The sequence below is a fragment of the Elgaria multicarinata genome, chromosome 3 (assembly GCF_023053635.1).
Source record: "Elgaria multicarinata webbii isolate HBS135686 ecotype San Diego chromosome 3, rElgMul1.1.pri, whole genome shotgun sequence".
Lineage (NCBI taxonomy): Eukaryota > Metazoa > Chordata > Lepidosauria > Squamata > Anguidae > Elgaria > Elgaria multicarinata.
In genome coordinates, this window is record NC_086173.1 from 50130544 (window position 1) to 50148972 (window position 18429).

Below are 18429 nucleotides of genomic sequence, written 5' to 3' on the forward strand. Positions count from 1 at the left end.
TTAAACTTTTGATCTGGAATCCATACACTCAAGTAAACAGAGTTAAAATATACCCTTCAAGTGTTGAAAAGTGCTTAAGTATATGACCGAGATGGATTAGATATGATTAATGCATCTTTTTAAAAGCATGGTCTTATCTTGTTAAATCTATGGAATGAGCATATAAGGAAACACACCAGAAATTTTAGTAACCATTAAGAATGTTAAATGACAACATCAACAATAAAGAGAGATTCCTACAGATTTACTGATGTCAGTCCAAAAGAGATGAAATAAATTTGAAAGTGATAATAATGGGGGGAAAGCCATGAGAACACTGAATGATGAGTAACGATGTAACAAGAGTGATACATGAATGAGTACATGGGCATTTGGGAAAAAAATCCAAGCAGAATAGAAAGCATGCAAGATGGAGGAGAGTTCCTCTGACCTGTGACCTCTGACCTGAGCGTTATTTCCTGCTTTTTCAATCAAACAGAAACTGAGGTAAAAAAGACAATATGTGAAGTTTCTCAGATTTCACAAAAGTCTACAGTGGTTACAAAAGAATAAAAATATTATTCTCAGCTGTCCATCGAGTTTTGGTTAATTTCATTTGGTTAATTTCTGTCTCTGGTTATTTCCTTTTTTAAAAGAAAAAGAATCTGTATTTCTCAAGCAAATGCACTATTTTTAAAAGCATTTCTAAAACAAGGCTGCTTTGTTATTATTACATCCTTGAATATACTGTGTAATTTCACCAATCCATATTGCCTAGAAATGGGCAAAAATGATTTCACTATGACATTACAAGGCTGTAATAAACCAAATAGTGAAGCTAATTAACAGCAACAGTGCAAAACATGCCTAAGATCCTTGGCCTGTTCTGGAACTGTTGGTCTGTGCATTTTGCACTATTTGGGCAATACTAAGCTTGTGCAATGAAAAAATAAATGTTTGAATTCTTGTATTTTAAATCACCTAGCATATAAAGTAATTGCAAATCATGCAGCCGTTGCTACTTTTCCATGGCTCTTTGCTTAGCCTACGCCAGTGCTATATCCTTCATGCAAATTTATTAGCTGGACATGCTTTTGGGAGGAATCTGAGCTTCAGGTGCTAGGCAGGGAGGCATGGGAAGGCTGTCAAAGGTCAAGCAGGACTCAGAAAGATGTGGAAAGACTACCGACCAGCCATCTGTTTCTCCTTACTCCTTCTCTTTTTCTCCAGTCGCTTGAGCCTCTTCTCCTCTCGCCTCTTGGCTTCCTCCTCCTCCTGATGCTGACGACACTTATGAAAGTTCTCCACCACCACGCCCACGAACATGTTGAGTACAAAGAAGGCAACAATCAGCAGGAAGGAGATGAAGTAGAGGAGCATCCAAGGGTTATAGTTCATGACGGGCTACAAGGTAGAGGAAAAAGCCATTGAAATGACAATTCAGCAGGGTTTGGGGCTTAAGGTTTGTCAAATGGGCAAAACAGGATTGGATCGTCCTTTGTGCACGATAGTGAGACACTGTGAAGATCTGCATTCCCCAAACCAGCAGCATCTTTCTGTTGGGCTTCTAGGAATTTAATGCCAACCACATACCTGCTGATCCACTCCTACAGCATCCAGTCCGTCATACATGATGTCCACCCACCCATCTTTGGAGGCCAAAACAAACAGAGACATTAAGGCCTAGAAAGACAAGAGGAAACAAAGTGTTACATGTGGACTGCAGGGGGGAAAAACACTCCTTCTCTATGTGCAGTGCTGCTTTGTTCTCCCGTCTGTTCATGTTTAAGTTTGCACTTGTTATTTTGCCTTGGTGATAATAGTAAGGTGCTTAGATGTCAATGTCAGATACTGGTCCATGAATGAGAGTTAATTCAAAAATCAGAGCGCCTGATGCCTTTTCGTCCTCCAGGCTTCTACCGCTCACTTCTAATTAGTCCCTGCCATGCTGCTAAAATATGGATGGTTTCCAGAGGCAGCTGTAAATGGATGGAGATATTAGGATGTGCTGGGCACAGAGCGTCCAGCTTCCTAAGACAAGGCTTTTTGCTAGATATATGTGGTTTGCTGTGTAGTCGTAGAGCAATTAAATGTTCCAAGAAAGTGTGTGCAATTGTCTTAATTCTGAAAGGAATTTGTGCAGGCTTCTGAAAGCTACAATGGGGACATGTACATGGTGTGGTCTAGGCAACGTGCCAGGGAGGCTCAATCTCTGCAAGAGCACTTCACATACATTTTGGATCAAGGAAATAAAGGAGCAAAGAAGCAGATTACCATTCCGTCAATACCTGGCCGAGATTATCAAAATTATACTTGTGCCGGACCCATTTGTAGCTGGCTTCTGCACAGTCCGACTTGTTGGTGATGTTCCTCGTGTCCTCCCCTTGGCAGACGAAAAACTTCCCTTTGAATAACTGTAAAAACCAAGAAATGGCAAAGAATCATCACAAATAACCTACAGAGAATGCCTGGGCATTGAAACAATGGCCCTGTTCAGAAGACACCTTAAACCATGGTGGTTAAGGCTTTTTTGTTAACAAGGCTGATATTTGGAGGTTTGGCAGGTGATGATGACCAGAGAAATGGCCTTTTTTGTGATGGTCCCCCATTTATGGAACTTCTTCCCCAGAGAGGCTCAGTTAATGCTCACTTGAACACAACCCAAAAGGTTTGATTGAGCCAGTTGGTTTTTTTTTAAAGTGAATAATGTTATGCTGCTGCTTTTATTGGTTTTTGTTTGTTTTCCTGCTATCTTGGTATTTGTGTCTTGTTGGGTTGTAAAATTTATATTTTTATTTGCTTGTGAGCCACCTCATTAATTTATTGGATTAAAGGGGGGGGCATAAATGCTTGAAATAAACAAAACAAATGGATCGCACAGCAGGTCCTATATAGTCATTGCATACAACATGCTGAAAATACAGAAAAGAGCAATCAAAATGATCATTATTATTATTATTATTATTTATTTATTTATTTATTTATTTATATAGCACTATCAATGTACATGGTGCTGTACAGAGTAAAACAGTAAATAGCGAGACCCTGCCGCATAGGCTTACATTCTAATAAAACCATAATAAAACAATAAGGAGGGGAAGAGAAAGCAAACAGGCACTGGGTAGGGTAAACAGGCACAGGGTAGGGTAAACAGGCACTGGGTAGGGTAAACAGGCACAGGGTAGGGTAAACAGGCACTGGGTAGGGTAAACAGGCACTGGGTAGGGTAAACAGGCACTGGGTAGGGTAAACAGGCACTGGGTAGGGTAAAACTAACAGTATAAAGTCAGAGCAAAATCAAGTTTTAAAAGCTTTAGGAAAAAGAAAAGTTTTTAGCTGAGCTTTAAAAGCTGCGATTGAACTTGTAGTTCTCAAATGTTCTGGAAGAGCGTTCCAGGCGTAAGGGGCAGCGGAAGAAAATGGACGAAGCCGAGCAAGGGAAGTAGAGACCCTTGGGCAGGCGAGAAACATGGCATCAGAGGAGCGAAGAGCACGAGCGGGGCAATAGTGTGAGATGAGAGAGGAGAGATCAAGAGTCTAAAGCTCTATGAAGAAAGATTACAGTGGTTGGAGGGTGTTTTGTTTTGTTTTAGCTGAGAAAATAGGCAGGCATGGGGTGGGGTACATGATAGAGGTTAATAGAATTATGCATGTTGTAGAGAAAGAGGGTAAGGAGCAGTTTTTGCCCCCTATAATAACCCTCAAGCCCAGGATCATCCCATGGGAGATTCAGGACAGACAAAAAGGAAATACTTCTTTACACAGTGCATAGTTTATCTTTGGAATTCACTTCCACAAGATGTGGTGAGGTCACCCACCTAGGGCATAATCCTACGCATGTTTAGACAGAAAACGCCCTGCAAGTCCCAGCACTCCTCACAATGCTTGGAATTGGATGCCTTATTTCTGTTTAAACGTGGTAAGATCGTGCCCTCTGACAGTTTTAAAAGGCATTAGAGAAATTAAGGGAAGATAAGGCTATCAATGGCTACTAGTCATGATGGCCATCTGCTACCATGAGTATCAGAAGCAGTAGGCTTCCAAATACCAGTGGCTGGGAAACAACACCAGGACATGCTTATCGTGTAGGTAGCTCTGACTAGAAGCAGGATGAACGTGGTGGGGAAAGAGATTCACATGATTACACCTAAACCCTGCCTGTCATCTCACTCACACTGGCTAGGGTGGTGAGATTGAATAAGGGACAAGGCTCCCATATCCGTATAACTGACATGGAAAGGGGGAGTTTTGAAAGGTGCAGCTTCTCCCATGCGTGCAATCACACCTGCTGAAATTCTCTGGGGCATGCAACTGTTAAAGCACAAGGATTGTGCTGTATTGAATCTGGTAATCCCGTAGCATTGACTTCAACAGTGTCAAATATGATTATCCACAGGGTAAAAGGTATCAAGACCCCAGATGATTAATTTTGTCGCTTTCTGAATGGCAAACAGGAAGTGGCAGAGCGTGACGGCTATTATGATGGATGTCAGTGTAGTGGCCCGTATCAGGCTAGGTTGAGACGTCTGCACTGTTTTATTGAGTGACAGAAAATATTGGCATTATCATGCTTTGCTTCCCTATGGCAGGTCCCCTTCCCACCGGGCTCTTCAAATATTGCCTCTTTATTTGAACTTGGAAAGAGATGCCAAACTTTAGGGCTCTGTTTGAGCAGGCCAAACAACAGAGATCAATGCAAACCCATATCTCTCCTACAAGGTGACATTTAATCTTTTTACATACTATACTCGGGTGGTGGTGGGGGAACATTGAAAGCAGCCCTGGAAACAAATTGGTGGTTGATGATTTCCCCCAGCACAACACTTTCTGCAAGGCTCGGGCAATAAAGAATCATAGAATCATAGAATAGTAGAGTTGGAAGGGGCCTATAAGGCCATTGAGTCCAACCTCCTGCTCAATGGAGGAATCCACCTTAAAGCATCCCTGACAGATGGTTGTCCAGCTGCCTCTTGAATGCCTCTAGTGTGGGAGAGCCCACAACCTCCCTAGGTAAGTGGTTCCATTGTCGTACTGCTCTAACAGTCAGGACGTTTTTCCACATGTCCAGCTGGAAACTGGCTTCCTGTAACTTGTACCCATTATTCTATGTCCTGCACTCTGAGAGGATCAAGAAGAGATTCTGGTCCTCCTCTGTGTGACAACCTTTCAAGTATTTGAAGAGTGCTAGCTCTCTCTATCTTCTACCTACCATTACCATTCCCCCCTCACCTCGGTGTCCATGATACTTAATTTGCTACTGTCTATGGCAGCTGAAGCAAATACTAGGCGTTGCAACCAGCAGATTAGGAAAGTAATCCAAAGGAGGTCAGGGAACAGACCACCAAATGATGCCTGTGTCTGGGAAGTGGGAGACAGTAAGGATAAATGAAGGAAGTCCACAAAGCGGAGGTTGAGTTCTGAAAAGTGAGAGGTTTTGCTAGATTAATGTATTACAGTTTTACTGATATGTTCAAAGTTATTAATTTATTTATTCATTCATTTATTTTTTTACTTTTCTATGCTGCCTATTAGTCAGAGCTCTCTGGTGTTTATATGCATATTTTGCATGTATCTATGCAGGGGTGGGGGGGAGGGAAATGTAATATGTGAAGCCGCTCTGAAACAGATGGACCTGTGGGGTAATTCATTTTGCTAGAGTAATTATTTGTATGGGTCTGTGGGTAGGAAGGTCTCCAATTCCGTGTAGTGAATTTAACCACACCCTATGGTCCCCTACTATCTCCAGTAAAGTCTGCACAAAGCCTACCTGAACTCCTAAGATGCCAAAAATGATGAAGAAAGCACAGCAAATGACAACAATGTTTCCAATGGGTTTTAGGGATGACATCAGGGTTTCCACCACCAGTTTCAGCCCTTGCGCTCGGCTAATGACCCTGAAAGGCAAAAGTACCACATTGAATTATATCCTAACAGTATACCTTTTCATGTTCAAAGGCAATGGAACAAAAGGGCAATTTGAAATTGCAACTAGAAGGGCCTTCAAGAAATCATCAAAGGGCTCTAATCAGAAAATAGAAAAGATAAAATGGAGCTGAAAATGTGCAATTGGGGGAGTAATGACTGACTGACTGACACCTGTTCAGTTCAATAGATTTGAATGAGCCCCAGAAAGTACAAATCTCTGTGCTTTTAGACAACATACTTATCCCACAGTGATAACAACGGCAGCAGGGTAAATGTGGCATCTACACGGTATTATCATTTTGTAATGATTCTGAATTGTGGCACTTCTTCCTTAAACTGTCTGTGCATTTTTGGCATGTTTTCTTCTACATTGTTGTCCTAAAAGCCTTCTTAATGGGATTGCAAACAGTCCTCCAACAGACTATAGAGCAGTCTTCTCCAACCTGCTCCCCTCCAGAAATGTGTTGTACTACAACTCCCATCACTCCCAGCCAGTATGACTAATGACCTTGTGGGGATGATGAGAGTTGTAGTCCAACACATTTGGAGGCACCCTGTTGGGGGAGGCTGGTAGACATCTGTAAAGAAAGACATCTATCTGATACTGGTTTATCACTGGGGATCTCTTGTATACAGAATGCATCTCTGTTACCATGAGCATTTGAAACATTTTACTACCATTATGAAAAATTAGGCATTCTGGAGCAGCTGACCACTTAGATTTCCTTAAGATTATCCTTGGGAGAATTTCTGACAGAGGCAGTTTTCGAGTAGGAGTCCTCTTATTTCTACTTTGAAGGAAGGGAGTCTGTGGCAAAAGATGCAAAGTATCTAAGGGCGCAATCCTATGCATGTTTAGAAAGAAAAAAGGCCTACAACTCCCAGAAAGGCTGGCTGGCGAATGTTGAGAGTTGTAGGAATTTGTTCCATCTAAACATGCATAGGATTGGATTGCACCCTAAATGCATTGTAATGGAGAATGGCCATAACAACTTTGCAGTTGCAGCCATGTCTGAAAGTTGTAGGAAATTTCACAGAATCTGGCAGATGTTGAGATCTTTTTATTTACAAAATTCTTGAAGAATCTTGCCTAGCAACAGGTTAAGCAATGCGACCTGGCGTCTATCAAGAATCAGAATCGTAGAATCGTAGAGTTGGAAGGGGCCTATAAGGCCATTGAGTTCAACACCCTGCTCAATGCACGACTATGACTGCAGATCATATTCTTCCCCTTATGGCTCCTGAATACTTCCAATGCCAACAGGAACTCCAGTTTTTACAGAAAAGGAGATAAAATACATTATAGAATGATGCACATTAAAGACATTAGCCTAACATATTCTCAGACAATGGAGATATTGGCTTAGATTTGTTTTATTTTGTGTTTGTGCACGGAGTTTAGTCGCTTGCCATTGTCTCCTGTCTTGTCCTTTCTTTTTGCTCAGTAGTAACACAACAACATCAACAGCAACAACCACACAACATTAGTGCTTCCACACACATCCCATGTTCCGTGGGTGAGAAATTAAATGGTATCCCATTTGACCTCATGGACAACAGTCTCAGCTCTCGTAAACAGAGTTTGGCACCATATTACATAGCATCATTCATCAGTGCAGTCCCTTCTGCCGTTTGAACAATGGTTGGCTTCTGCCAAGAGTTTGAACGGATGGTTTTAATCTAACTCAGTGGCACTTCTGGCATTATTTCCTGATTGGGAGTTCTGAGAATTGCTGCCCACTAAGAGAAAATCTCTTTCCTTTACTTATTCTGTTGTTTCTTCAAAGCATCACCAGTTTATAATTTTCTATATTTTAAAGGAAATAATCTCAGTTCTCTCATCAGAGTGGAAGTGAATATAATTTTTTCTCTCGATTCATTGTCATCATTGCATTCTCAAAACCACCACATTTACTTACATTTCTGCTGATCCCACTAGAAAGATTTTCTTAATTTAATTGGCCTCATTTGCTTTGATTTATTTCCTGGAGCTTTGTGGCATGACACTATAACACCCAAACATGTGGCAACAATTTACATTTTTCATACTATTTGTTAATTGTGGTTTGTTCATTTGGTTGTTAATCTGTTTCATTAAGCAACCTAGTTTGGATAAATGTCCACTTGAACTTTTCTTTCAAGTTTTCAAAGTCAGGAAGATCCACATGTACAGATTTGGGCAATATGAACCAATCCGTTTTTATCAGCATGACTATGAATACCCTTATCAGTTCAATACTTCTAATAAATACAGTCAGTTACATGTTATCAAGGATTACGTTACTGGAAATCAGCAGAACCGTCATGTGCTTTGAATGTGCATCCGTATGCATACAGAACTGGATTAAATGCATGGCTTGGCTTCAAGATTTTCTGGGACACTGGGTAAGATATTATCAGTGAATCCCCTTAGGCACTAAAAGGGATATGGGATATGCAAACTGGGAGAACACTGCAGAATCTTGTACCCGGATTACTGGAGAAAGCATCCCTCCCCCAACAAATATCCCTTGATCATATATCATATGAAGCTCTCTTAATAAAGGGCCAGACTATTGGTCCATCTAGCTCAATCCCGGAAGAGTTTAGACATCATGCTAGACCATAGTTTGGTGTGATGTAAATAAGCTGCAAAGAGGCTTGGGCTCCCCTGCTCCCCCACCCTTCTCCTCTCCTCGCCTGGCATAGCCACAAGATTCTAGCAGCTTTTGCTCCCATTTCTGCTTAACTGCAGCTTGTCGTATTGTCTGAACTGACAAACGACGGTTAATGTTAACTATGGTGTGTTTGAAAAACAGCAACAACTTGAATTCATGATTGTTTTGAACAACCATAGTTAACATTAGCTACAGTTTGTCAGTTCAGATGTCACGACCAGCTGTGGATAATCAAAAGTGGAAGCCAAAGCTTCTCAACTCTTCCTTGTTGCCACACCAGAGGAGGAGAAGTCAGGATGGAGTGTGTGAGCCCAACATTTGCTGCAACTTGTTCATGTCATGCTAAACTATGGTCATTGCCTACTGTGAACAGCAGTGGCTCTGCAAGGTATCTGGCAGGGATCTTTCACATCACCTAAGATGCTTTTCACTGGAGATGACAGAGAGTGAGCCTGGGACCTTCTTGATATAAAGCATGAGCTATCAGATTCACAGCCCTAAGAAGAGCAGAGTGGAGTATCAGATTTTTGCAGAGTTCACCTTCCACATCTCTGCACAGCAACTAAGAGACCCTGTTCAGATGACACACTAAGGCCTTAGCTAGACCTAAGGTTTATCCCGGGATTGTCTCGGGGTCATCCCTGTTCATGAAAATGACACACAGGGGATCCCGGGAGCAGGCAGGGACGACCCCGGGACGATCCCGGGATAAACCTTAGGTCTAGCTAAGGCCTAAGCCATGGTGGTGAAGCATTTTGAGCTAAACATTATGGCTTAGTGTATCATGTGAACCATTTCTAATCACAGTGGCCACATAACCACAGTTTAAACAAGCTCATTAACCTTTTGCTGCAAAATGATTAGCAGCCTAACCATAGTTTAGGATGTTACCTGAAGAGGCCCAAAGTCGTCTTTCCCATTTTCCATGTGGATGAGGTGCAGATAAATTCTGATTTTTATAGGCGCTTCAAAAAAAAATATTTTTGAATTTTCTCTCCAATATTGCAACAACCCCCCTTTAATCCCCTCCTACCATTGCCATCACAGTATTGCATATAATCAATTAGGCTTTGATTTCACTACCACCGTTCTGCTACACTTTTTTCAACTATCCTTCACGAAGCTTTGATTGGGTGTTTTCAGTACTAACATACTGATCAGCGACCTTCAGTGATACAGCATCACTCTGGAATACAGCACAAAATTTAATAACTGTGAATTAAGAGTTTACTGCTGCAGTTGCAGAGAGTGAAAACAAGCAATCGATAGGCAAGACAGATACACAGGAAAACAAAGCAGCTAGAATTACTGCACCACCTTACCAAGGGCAATGCTTACCAAGGGCAGAGCTGTACCAAAACTAAGAAGAGGTTTGCTTGTCTTATGGTAGCTACCAAGTCCTTAACAATTTACCCAAGTAAACAAAGAGAAAGCCAGCCCTCAGCACACAACAGTCCCCTATTATAATCTCTCTCTCTCTCTCTCTTCTCCTTCTAAACTGCTTTTCTGGCACTGAGTCTGCAAACTTCATAAGACTACATGCATCATCATACATGCATCATCAGTGGCAAGGTGGCAACTGTTCTACACGAAAAATTCCTTCATGACACTGTCTGTGCTGAACACCAGAATGTAAGATCATAAGAATCACGCTGGACTAGACGGGGGCCTAGCCTGTCCAATGTTCTATTTCAGCAGTGGCCAAGCCAGTTGCCCATGAGAAATCCTCAAGCAGGACATGATCACAAGAGCACCATCTTGCTCATGTTCCACAGCAACCAGTATTGAGAGGCATATGGCCTTTGATACCAGATAGCCTTATCCTACATGAATTTGTTTAATCTTTCCTCAAAGCTGACCGTGGTGGTGGCCATCACTACATCCTGTGGTACTGAGCTCCATCATTTAACCACACACTGTGTGAAGGAGCCCTGCCTTTTTCCTAGGGAGGTTGTGGGCTCTCCCACACTAGAGACATTCAAGAGGCAGCTGGACAACCATCTGTCAAGTATGCTGTAGGGTGGATTCCTGCATTGAGCAGGGGGTTGGACTCGATGGCCTTTTAGGTAGGGGTGTGCACGGACCCCCTGCTCCGCCCCACGGGCCGATCCGAAAATTTCGGATCAGCCTGCTCCGCTCTGCGTTGCGCCGCCCATACTCCGCTCCTCTTTGCAGCGGAGCTCCGGCTCCGAATCGGAGCTCCACAGTGGAGGGAAGTGGTGCCAGGTAAGGCTGGGAGAGGAGGGCGGGGTTTTTTTACCAGGCCCTGCCGCCGTCGCTGCCTGTGCGGCGATGGCGGCAGAGCCCGGTAAGGGACCAAGGGGAGGGGGGCCTTACCTGCCTCCATCCGCGGTCCGTCGGCTTCTTCAATTGAGCCTGTGATTCAGCCAGGAAGTCTGGGCCGCAAGTGCAGCCTAGACTTCCTGGTTGAACCGCGGGCTCAATTGAAGAAGCCGAGGGACCGCGGACGGAGGCAGGTAAGGGAGAGGAGGGGGGGTTTACCGGGCCCTGCCGCTGTCGCCGAATGGGCGACAGCGACAGCGGCAGGGCCCGGTAAACCCCACTTACCTTTCCGGCGGAGCTCCAGATCGAGGCGAAGGTCCGCCTTCACCTCGATCCTCTTCGCCACGCTCCGCCGGCCCCCCAATCCTCTTCGCCTCCGCCTTAAGGGGAGGCGAAGCACCCCGCTCCGCTTCTAATTCGCCGGTCCGATTAGAAGCGGAGCACATCCCTACTTTTAGGCCCCTTCCAACTCTACTATTCTATGATTCTATGATCTACCTGAATCTCCAACTATTTACCTTCATTAGGTGACCCCAGCTTCTAGTATTACCCACTTTCTCCACACCATGCATAAATGTATACATCTCTGGGGCAAGAGAGCTGCAGGAGAGGAAGAGGGTGTAGTTTAAGCTCTACCCCTTGTTCTATAAAGGCTGCAAAGGCAGCTGTGGCAGTGGCCACTCGTCTCCATCCTTACCCCTAGCAAAAGAGTGAGCTGCAGAGGAAAGGAGCAAAGATCTGCCAGGCTTACCAGGTCTGGACACAGAGGCTTAAGAATGAATGTAGACATACGGAGACTGAGAACAGCCAGCAGAGGTACTGTGCTTCCACTATTTAGTGGGCATTGCCTAAACAAAAACAGTAAGGTGTGGTTGTAGGCATCCACTCCCAGGAACATGGCTTAGAAAACTGTGTTGGAAATTTTTAGAGTCCTTTTGCGGAGAAGTTTTCTTTGGTCTCATTAAATACATCCAAGAGCCACTGGGAGCCCATGTGCATCAGTCATGCGGGCATGAAAAACCCAAATGTCTCATTGCAGTTTCTTCTGCCAAAACTACTTCCCGTACTGTTGGACGCTAGCAAATGTTAGCCTCAGGAAAGCATCCCATTACCAACACACTTGCCCCTCATCCTCAAAAGCCAGCACCCCTGTTCCTGAGCCTGTGTGCTCTGAGATGAGCATGCGGGGTTCCTATACATGTGGGCAGCCCCATTTCCACGACTGGCAGCACTAAACTAGCATTCCTCTTTGCTTCTTTGTAGATTTTCATTGTTTTATACCCGACAGTCCAAGGAAAGTTCGTAGGGTCACGTAGAGTAAAAACAAAAATAAGACAAAAAAAGCAGAAAATAAATACATGAATAAATAAATAAGTAAAAGATATACCAGAAAGCAACAACACCATTGACATCTAATACAACAGATGGTAGAACAGAGTTAAAATGAATCATTAGAGATAAAACTCACGGTGAAACTATCTGGGACAAATAAAAAGGAGTCTGCCTGGCGCTGAAATGACGTCAGGGTAGATCCCAAGCAAACTTCCCAAGGGGAATTTTAGGATGTCTTAGGATGTTTTAACAATGTATATTATGTTCTTAATTCAGTTTTATGTATTTTATATTTACTGTTGTTCCCCGCCTCGATCAAAATGGAGAAGCGGGTAAGAAATAAATTTTATATTATTATTATTATTATTATTATTATTATTATTATTATTATTATTCCACGACCAGGGCACACCACTACCAAGCAGGCCCTTCCACTGGTCACCTCCTGTGCTATTTGCGATGGGGCACCCGAAGGAGCACCTCCAAAGAAAGTGCATATCCCAGGGGTGTGTATACAAGAGATGCGCAAAGGATGACTCGGCCATGTCCCAGGCTTTACACATCGCTTATCATCCCCGTGGCACATGGTGCATGAACAGATTCACTGACACTGGGAGGAACTGCTCTTCCCAGACCCGGCTGAGCCATCCTTCACACGCCTCTCACATATGCACCCTTTGCATATGAGATCAGAAATAACAGTAGGGATTCTTCCAGCTCTGTCCCCTAGAGGAATCTAGGGAGGCTCCAGGGGTCAGATGTGGAGCACCCCAGTCCACAGAACAGAGGCTCCATGTCCCTGTCATGTATCCTGATCCCAAGCCATGAAGGGCTTTGACATTTAAGAACTGAACTGAACTCAGAGCAACAGAGGAAGAACCAATGTAAAGTGATGTCCCAGTTAGCAAACCATTCTGAATCATTTGTAGTTTCTGAACTGTCTTCAAAGGGAGCCCCACATACAACACATTACAGTAGTCTAACTGGGAGACTACCTGATGACTGAGGACAGGCTGACCAAAAAGGAGAATCATTGGCAGGCTCAGCCCAAGGCAGGTTGCTGCCTGAAGCGAGCACCCATTGTTGCTGCCCCGCTTCTTTTTCTTCTCTGTGCCGACCACCCCGCCCCTGTGATCTGCCAGCCCTGACCATTCCATTGGCATAACAGCGGAAACTGGCGGAAGATGCTCTGTGCCATAGAGGCTGCTTTGTGCCTTCAGTGACACTGTTGAACTTGCAACTTCATTCAGATAGTAGACATTACCCATGGAGATGGTAGGAGGCATCACTGTTGACCACTGGCTTATGGCTGGGAATGGTAACATTCTTTCCCCCACTATGCCCCTAGCCAGTTGTAAGAGTCCACAAATCATCAGGATTCCACAGATCAAGAGAGGGTGTGTGTGTGTGTCCCTGCCCCTTCCCTCGGTAAGTGTTATAGGCAAGGGCCCCTAGTCCCTCACTGGGACTTTCTCCTTTTTTCCTGAGGTCCCTTACTTTACAATGCCTCTCAGGCTGAATAGTCACCTTTCCCATTGTCCTCCTTACTGTTCCAGTGGTTCAGAGTTGCAAGTATCGCCAGTCCTCTTAGGGTTGCTTCTACAGGGACTTGAGGATCAGTCCTCCCTCCCCTCAAGCTGGCTTCTGAGGCATCTGCATAATGTCTCTGCCCTTCTCGTCTTTCTTCCTCCTCCTGCCTCCCTCATCTGTTTTTAAGCCTTCCTTGCCACAGGGCCTGTCCCACAATCACCTCTGGTATATCTCTTCATTTTTAGCTGGAACCAGTCACAAGTCAATCTTTTTATCACCTGAGTAGCCCCACAGATGAAATGCTGAATGAGTGGCCTTCAGTGCTGAGTTTCAAGCACAGATGTCTCTAACCACTGGAACCAAACGAACTACATGTTTTTTTATTGCTTCTCTATTGTCTCTTCCTAAGAAATCCAGCTTAGTCCCCATGTCCAATAATAGAAATGCCACATTTTCCCATCTCCATAACTTTTCCTGAGCAATTCTAGGAAGAAATTACGCAGAGGATTCCTTAGTTTATGTTAATAATAGAATATTGGATTCTCTTCTTTATTGTTTTTTTAAAGGAAGCAGATGGATAATCTTTATATAACTTCTTGAGAAACAAAACATGCACTGCTAACATGTCTGTTTCCAAATGTATTAGCCTAGTTGAGGTTAATATCTGCATGGCAGCGGTGTGATGACCATCAAGGATGCAAACCACATGTTCCCTGCCCCGGTACTCATGGTAGGTCTTCAGTAAAGCCATGGCCTCATGGTTCTGGCCAATATTAATGGTGCTTGCACAACTTCCATGAAAACGAGGGCTTGGCTGGTGTGGTTACAAAATTGGCTTGAATCACAAGGGCAAAGCTTCACACAAACTGCATACCATGTGGAGCAATGCCCATATGGTTTGCATCGCCTGTGGCCACCACATCACAGGGTGCATGTAAGAAGTGGCGCCCCTTAGGATAAAAAAAGGAGGAGTTTTTGTTTAAGCTGTCTACTACCAAAGGAAAGTACAGTGTTATACTCTGTGTCAGGGAGAAAAAAAAGATTTGAAAGTACGCAGGCAAGTTTTGATGAAGGCTTTGGATGAGCTAGAGAGGGAGTCCAGTCGCTTTCCTTCCTCATGTCTCTTATTCCCTGCCTCCTGCTCCCTTTCCCCACTCACCCCATGTTCTTCTACATTTTTTTTGCAAGAAAAGAATGCAAATTCCTTGAAGTACATTATATCATGAAAAGCAATCATATGCAAATGTTGCAATATGCATTATGCAACTTGCATCATTTACCCAGCACAATGAAACCACATTTGGATCTCTTGGTGAAAAGTACACACACAGCTTTGGCTTTTTTTAAAAAAAAACAACCCAGCCCTCTCAGTCCTTTCCTCAGCTTCAATGCTAATGCAGTTCTCATGTCTGCAGGAAACAAAAATGTAAGGACTTTTACAGAAAACAACTAATCCCTAATCACTGAAAGATGGCAACATGTTTTTGCTTAAGGCCTTCAGGGACCATTGAAGTTAAATGCATGTGTTCTTCTCATTGATTCAAGGAAGAGCTGGATCACATTTGTGAAACGCTGCCAACCAATGTAGCATCTACATTTCCAGACTATTAGTGCTAACTCAAACAGGTCAGTCTTTTAGCTATCACCCCACATTTCTTGTACAGCGCTGTGCCTCTGTCTCAGCCTGCCACCTCTAGAGTCTCCAATCCGCCACACTGTTAATTTGGAGCCAAGAAGTTCTGTTGATTTGAGCTTTTTACATATCCCAGCCTGGGAGCCACCTGAGGCTTCAGTGAGAATGGTTTTGAGTCAGTGTCAGGTGCATGACAAATGAGGGAAATTGAAGTTAGGATGTGTGCAATCAGAGCTCCCCTCCCTAATCCCCTGAGCTCTTACCAGTTCTGCTGGCCTCAGCGGTCCCGATTCCCTCTGCTAAACTCCAACCATGCAGACAGACCAAAACTGCTGTCAGTCTCATCTCTGCTGGAACACGTTTGCTTTGCAAGCTTTAAGCCTGCTGGCTTGATCAGAGCATTTGTCAAAAATCGGGGACGTGGTGATGGGGGGACCAGAGTTGCCTTCAACATTCAGAGAAGTGATAAGATGATAGAAAAGAGCTACGAAATGACTCTTGTAGCCTAGTGTTATGAAGAGTGAATAATTCATGCATCTATTTTGGAAGCCAAAGCCGGGACAGAATAGTATTCAGATTATTCTGAATACATTTTTAATGTAGATTTCACTTGTATTTGATCTCAGCCACAGCAGCTTGGATACATTGGGAAGAAACATTTTGGTTGCAAGTAATTCACACATACAAGGGACTAGTAAATAATACCATAACACCTCTGAAAGTTGTCTATAAACATCACTCGGAATTCCCTTCCCATTAAAGGATCTTTACCAGGTGTTATAATGTATGAGGTCCACAGACCTTAATCATCAAACTCCTAACCCTCATTGGTCTCTCCACTGAAGCTTCCCAGTTGTAATAGCAGTCTGAATCACTGATTTGACCTTGCTCAAGACCCTTCTCAGGGCAGGATGGAAAATCCAAGTTCTGTCTCACACAGTCACACATATACACAACACCACTTAACCATAAGGAGGGCTATGGTTTGCCTTGCGGGGCAGGAATTTGTGGCTAAAAGCTGAATCACCAAAATGGTGATTCCTCTTGGCAGTCAACAGGAAAAATCTGAAAATGCTTTCCTGTCCTTCCCTATGACCATCTGCTCCTAGAAATATATTTTCTGTCTCTATTGCTATAAATGGGCTTGTTCTGCAATTATTGCATATTTTGCAATCCAAGATATGCATACATTAGACCAACATACCTAATTCTATACATTTGCTTCCAATAATTGAACTGAAGGATTGTAGTGAAATATATATTTTGAGACTAATTGCATCTACAATCATATTCCAACTTAGGGAGTGAATTTCAGTAAATGGGATTACTGGCGCTACTCTTTAAAGCCCCAAAAGGTTTGGTGCCAGAGTATCTAAAGGCACATCTCTTCCCACATGTACCTTTTCAGACTCTTAGGTCATCTTTAGGGGCCTTGCACTGGGTGCTCCTGCTAAAGGAAGCCAGGTGGGTGACTACAAGAGAAAGGGCCTTCTTAGTGGTGGCATCTAACTTATAGAATAATATCCTCAAAGAGATTCACCTGGCACCTATATTGTCATCTTTTTGACGCCAGGCAAAGGCCTTTCTTTTCTCCCAAGGCATTTTAGAGACCAAGTTCTAGGTTATTGCGGCTGTTTTATTGTTTTCCATGCTGTTTATTGTTTGTGATATTCTATTTATTCTTTTAAATGTTTGTATTGGATTTACATATTGTATTTTGTATTTGTGCTTTTAACCTGTTGGTTGTTTTATTACGGTTTTAATTTTTGTGAACCGCCCAGAGAGCTTCGGCTATTGGGCGGTATAAAAATGTAATAAATAAATAAATAAATAAATAAATATTTTTATATTTTAACTGTGTTTTAAAATGGCATTTTAGTTTTTAAACTGGTTGTAATCTGCACAGAGAGTATTAGTTATTGGATGGATTAGAAATGTATGAAATAATAAACAAACAAACAAACATGCTGGAACAGTGGTTGCTGGTAAGAAAATTTGATAAGCGAAACTGCCAGTAGCTGTTGTGTGATAATAGAGGAAAGGCCTGTTCTTAGCTTTCATTGCTGGGATACACTCACTGAGCAGTGAACTGTGGTCTCCTCCTGTCCTTGCTTTATTCAGTGAGAGACTAAAAGCCACACAGAGACAGCAGAGAGTAAGATCAAGTGCTCTGTAACTTGTGTGTGTGTTTGGTGCGTGTGCAGTTGAATGTGTCTAGAGGAATCCAGAGACCTAAAGGAAGCAAAAGGTTTTATGTGTGTCAAGTCTCTCTCTCTCTCTCTCTCTCTCTGTGTGTGTATCCAAAACAGTGCTTTTCTATAGCTGTGTGGATCTTCACCCTCGCCTTGTTCTCATGTTCCTGAAGTTAATTTCCTCAGTTTGCTTTTCTTAAGTTTAATTAGATGCTGTGTCATTGAAATGGATCACTGAAGCGTCCTCAAGGGAGGAGGGTGGAGAGAATGACTCTGCTTGTTATGACCCATTGACTTTCCCTACCACTAGCTGCCCTCTGCCCTACCAACCCAAGCAGCCAACCGATGCCACTGCATTGCTCATGCAAGTGGATCATTTTGTGAATTAAGCGCAAAAAGTAGGCTAAAGTCTGCATTTATTGGACACCTGGCTGAATGGCTCTTCCATTTAATGCCTTCCTCTTCAGTTCCTGCAGATCTGCCTCTCAAGAACTGGAATTAACTGTCAATGTGTTTAAGGAATGGATGCATTTTTTCCTTATAGACAATCTCCTCTGATAAACTTTAAACATTTCAGTCACAATTACGTAAACCTGTGTAAGGAAACACAGGAAATACCAAGAAAACAAAAAGTCAAAGGTCACATCCTGCACATCCACGGTTACACAGATCATTTATAGTCATAGAAATCCCATTTATTATTTAACATGAGCAATGGGGTGCTTGTGCCAAAGGCCACAGAAAATAGCGCATTGAAGTGGTGCAATGTGCTTCTAACACCTCTGACAAGGCTTGTGGAGTTCTATGACCTCTCTTGGGAATAGACTTTCCATCCACAAAAGGTTAGGAGAAGATCATGCCCATTCCTTTGCATTACCCACATGTTTCATCTGCCACC

At 43.2% G+C, this 18429-nt stretch overlaps 1 protein-coding gene across 1 annotated transcript in view; it reads right to left on the reverse strand.

The window, feature by feature from the left end:
• The window catches only part of CACNA1G (calcium voltage-gated channel subunit alpha1 G), a 392734-nt gene that overhangs the window by 52324 nt on the left and 321981 nt on the right, over positions 1 to 18429 (reverse strand). The window contains exons 22-25 of the mRNA XM_063120222.1: positions 5747 to 5873; positions 2268 to 2393; positions 1573 to 1662; positions 1191 to 1383 (exon numbers count right to left, since the gene is read on the reverse strand). Coding sequence (XP_062976292.1) covers positions 1191 to 1383; positions 1573 to 1662; positions 2268 to 2393; positions 5747 to 5873 — 536 coding nt within the window. The remainder of the gene's footprint in view (positions 1 to 1190; positions 1384 to 1572; positions 1663 to 2267; positions 2394 to 5746; positions 5874 to 18429) is intronic.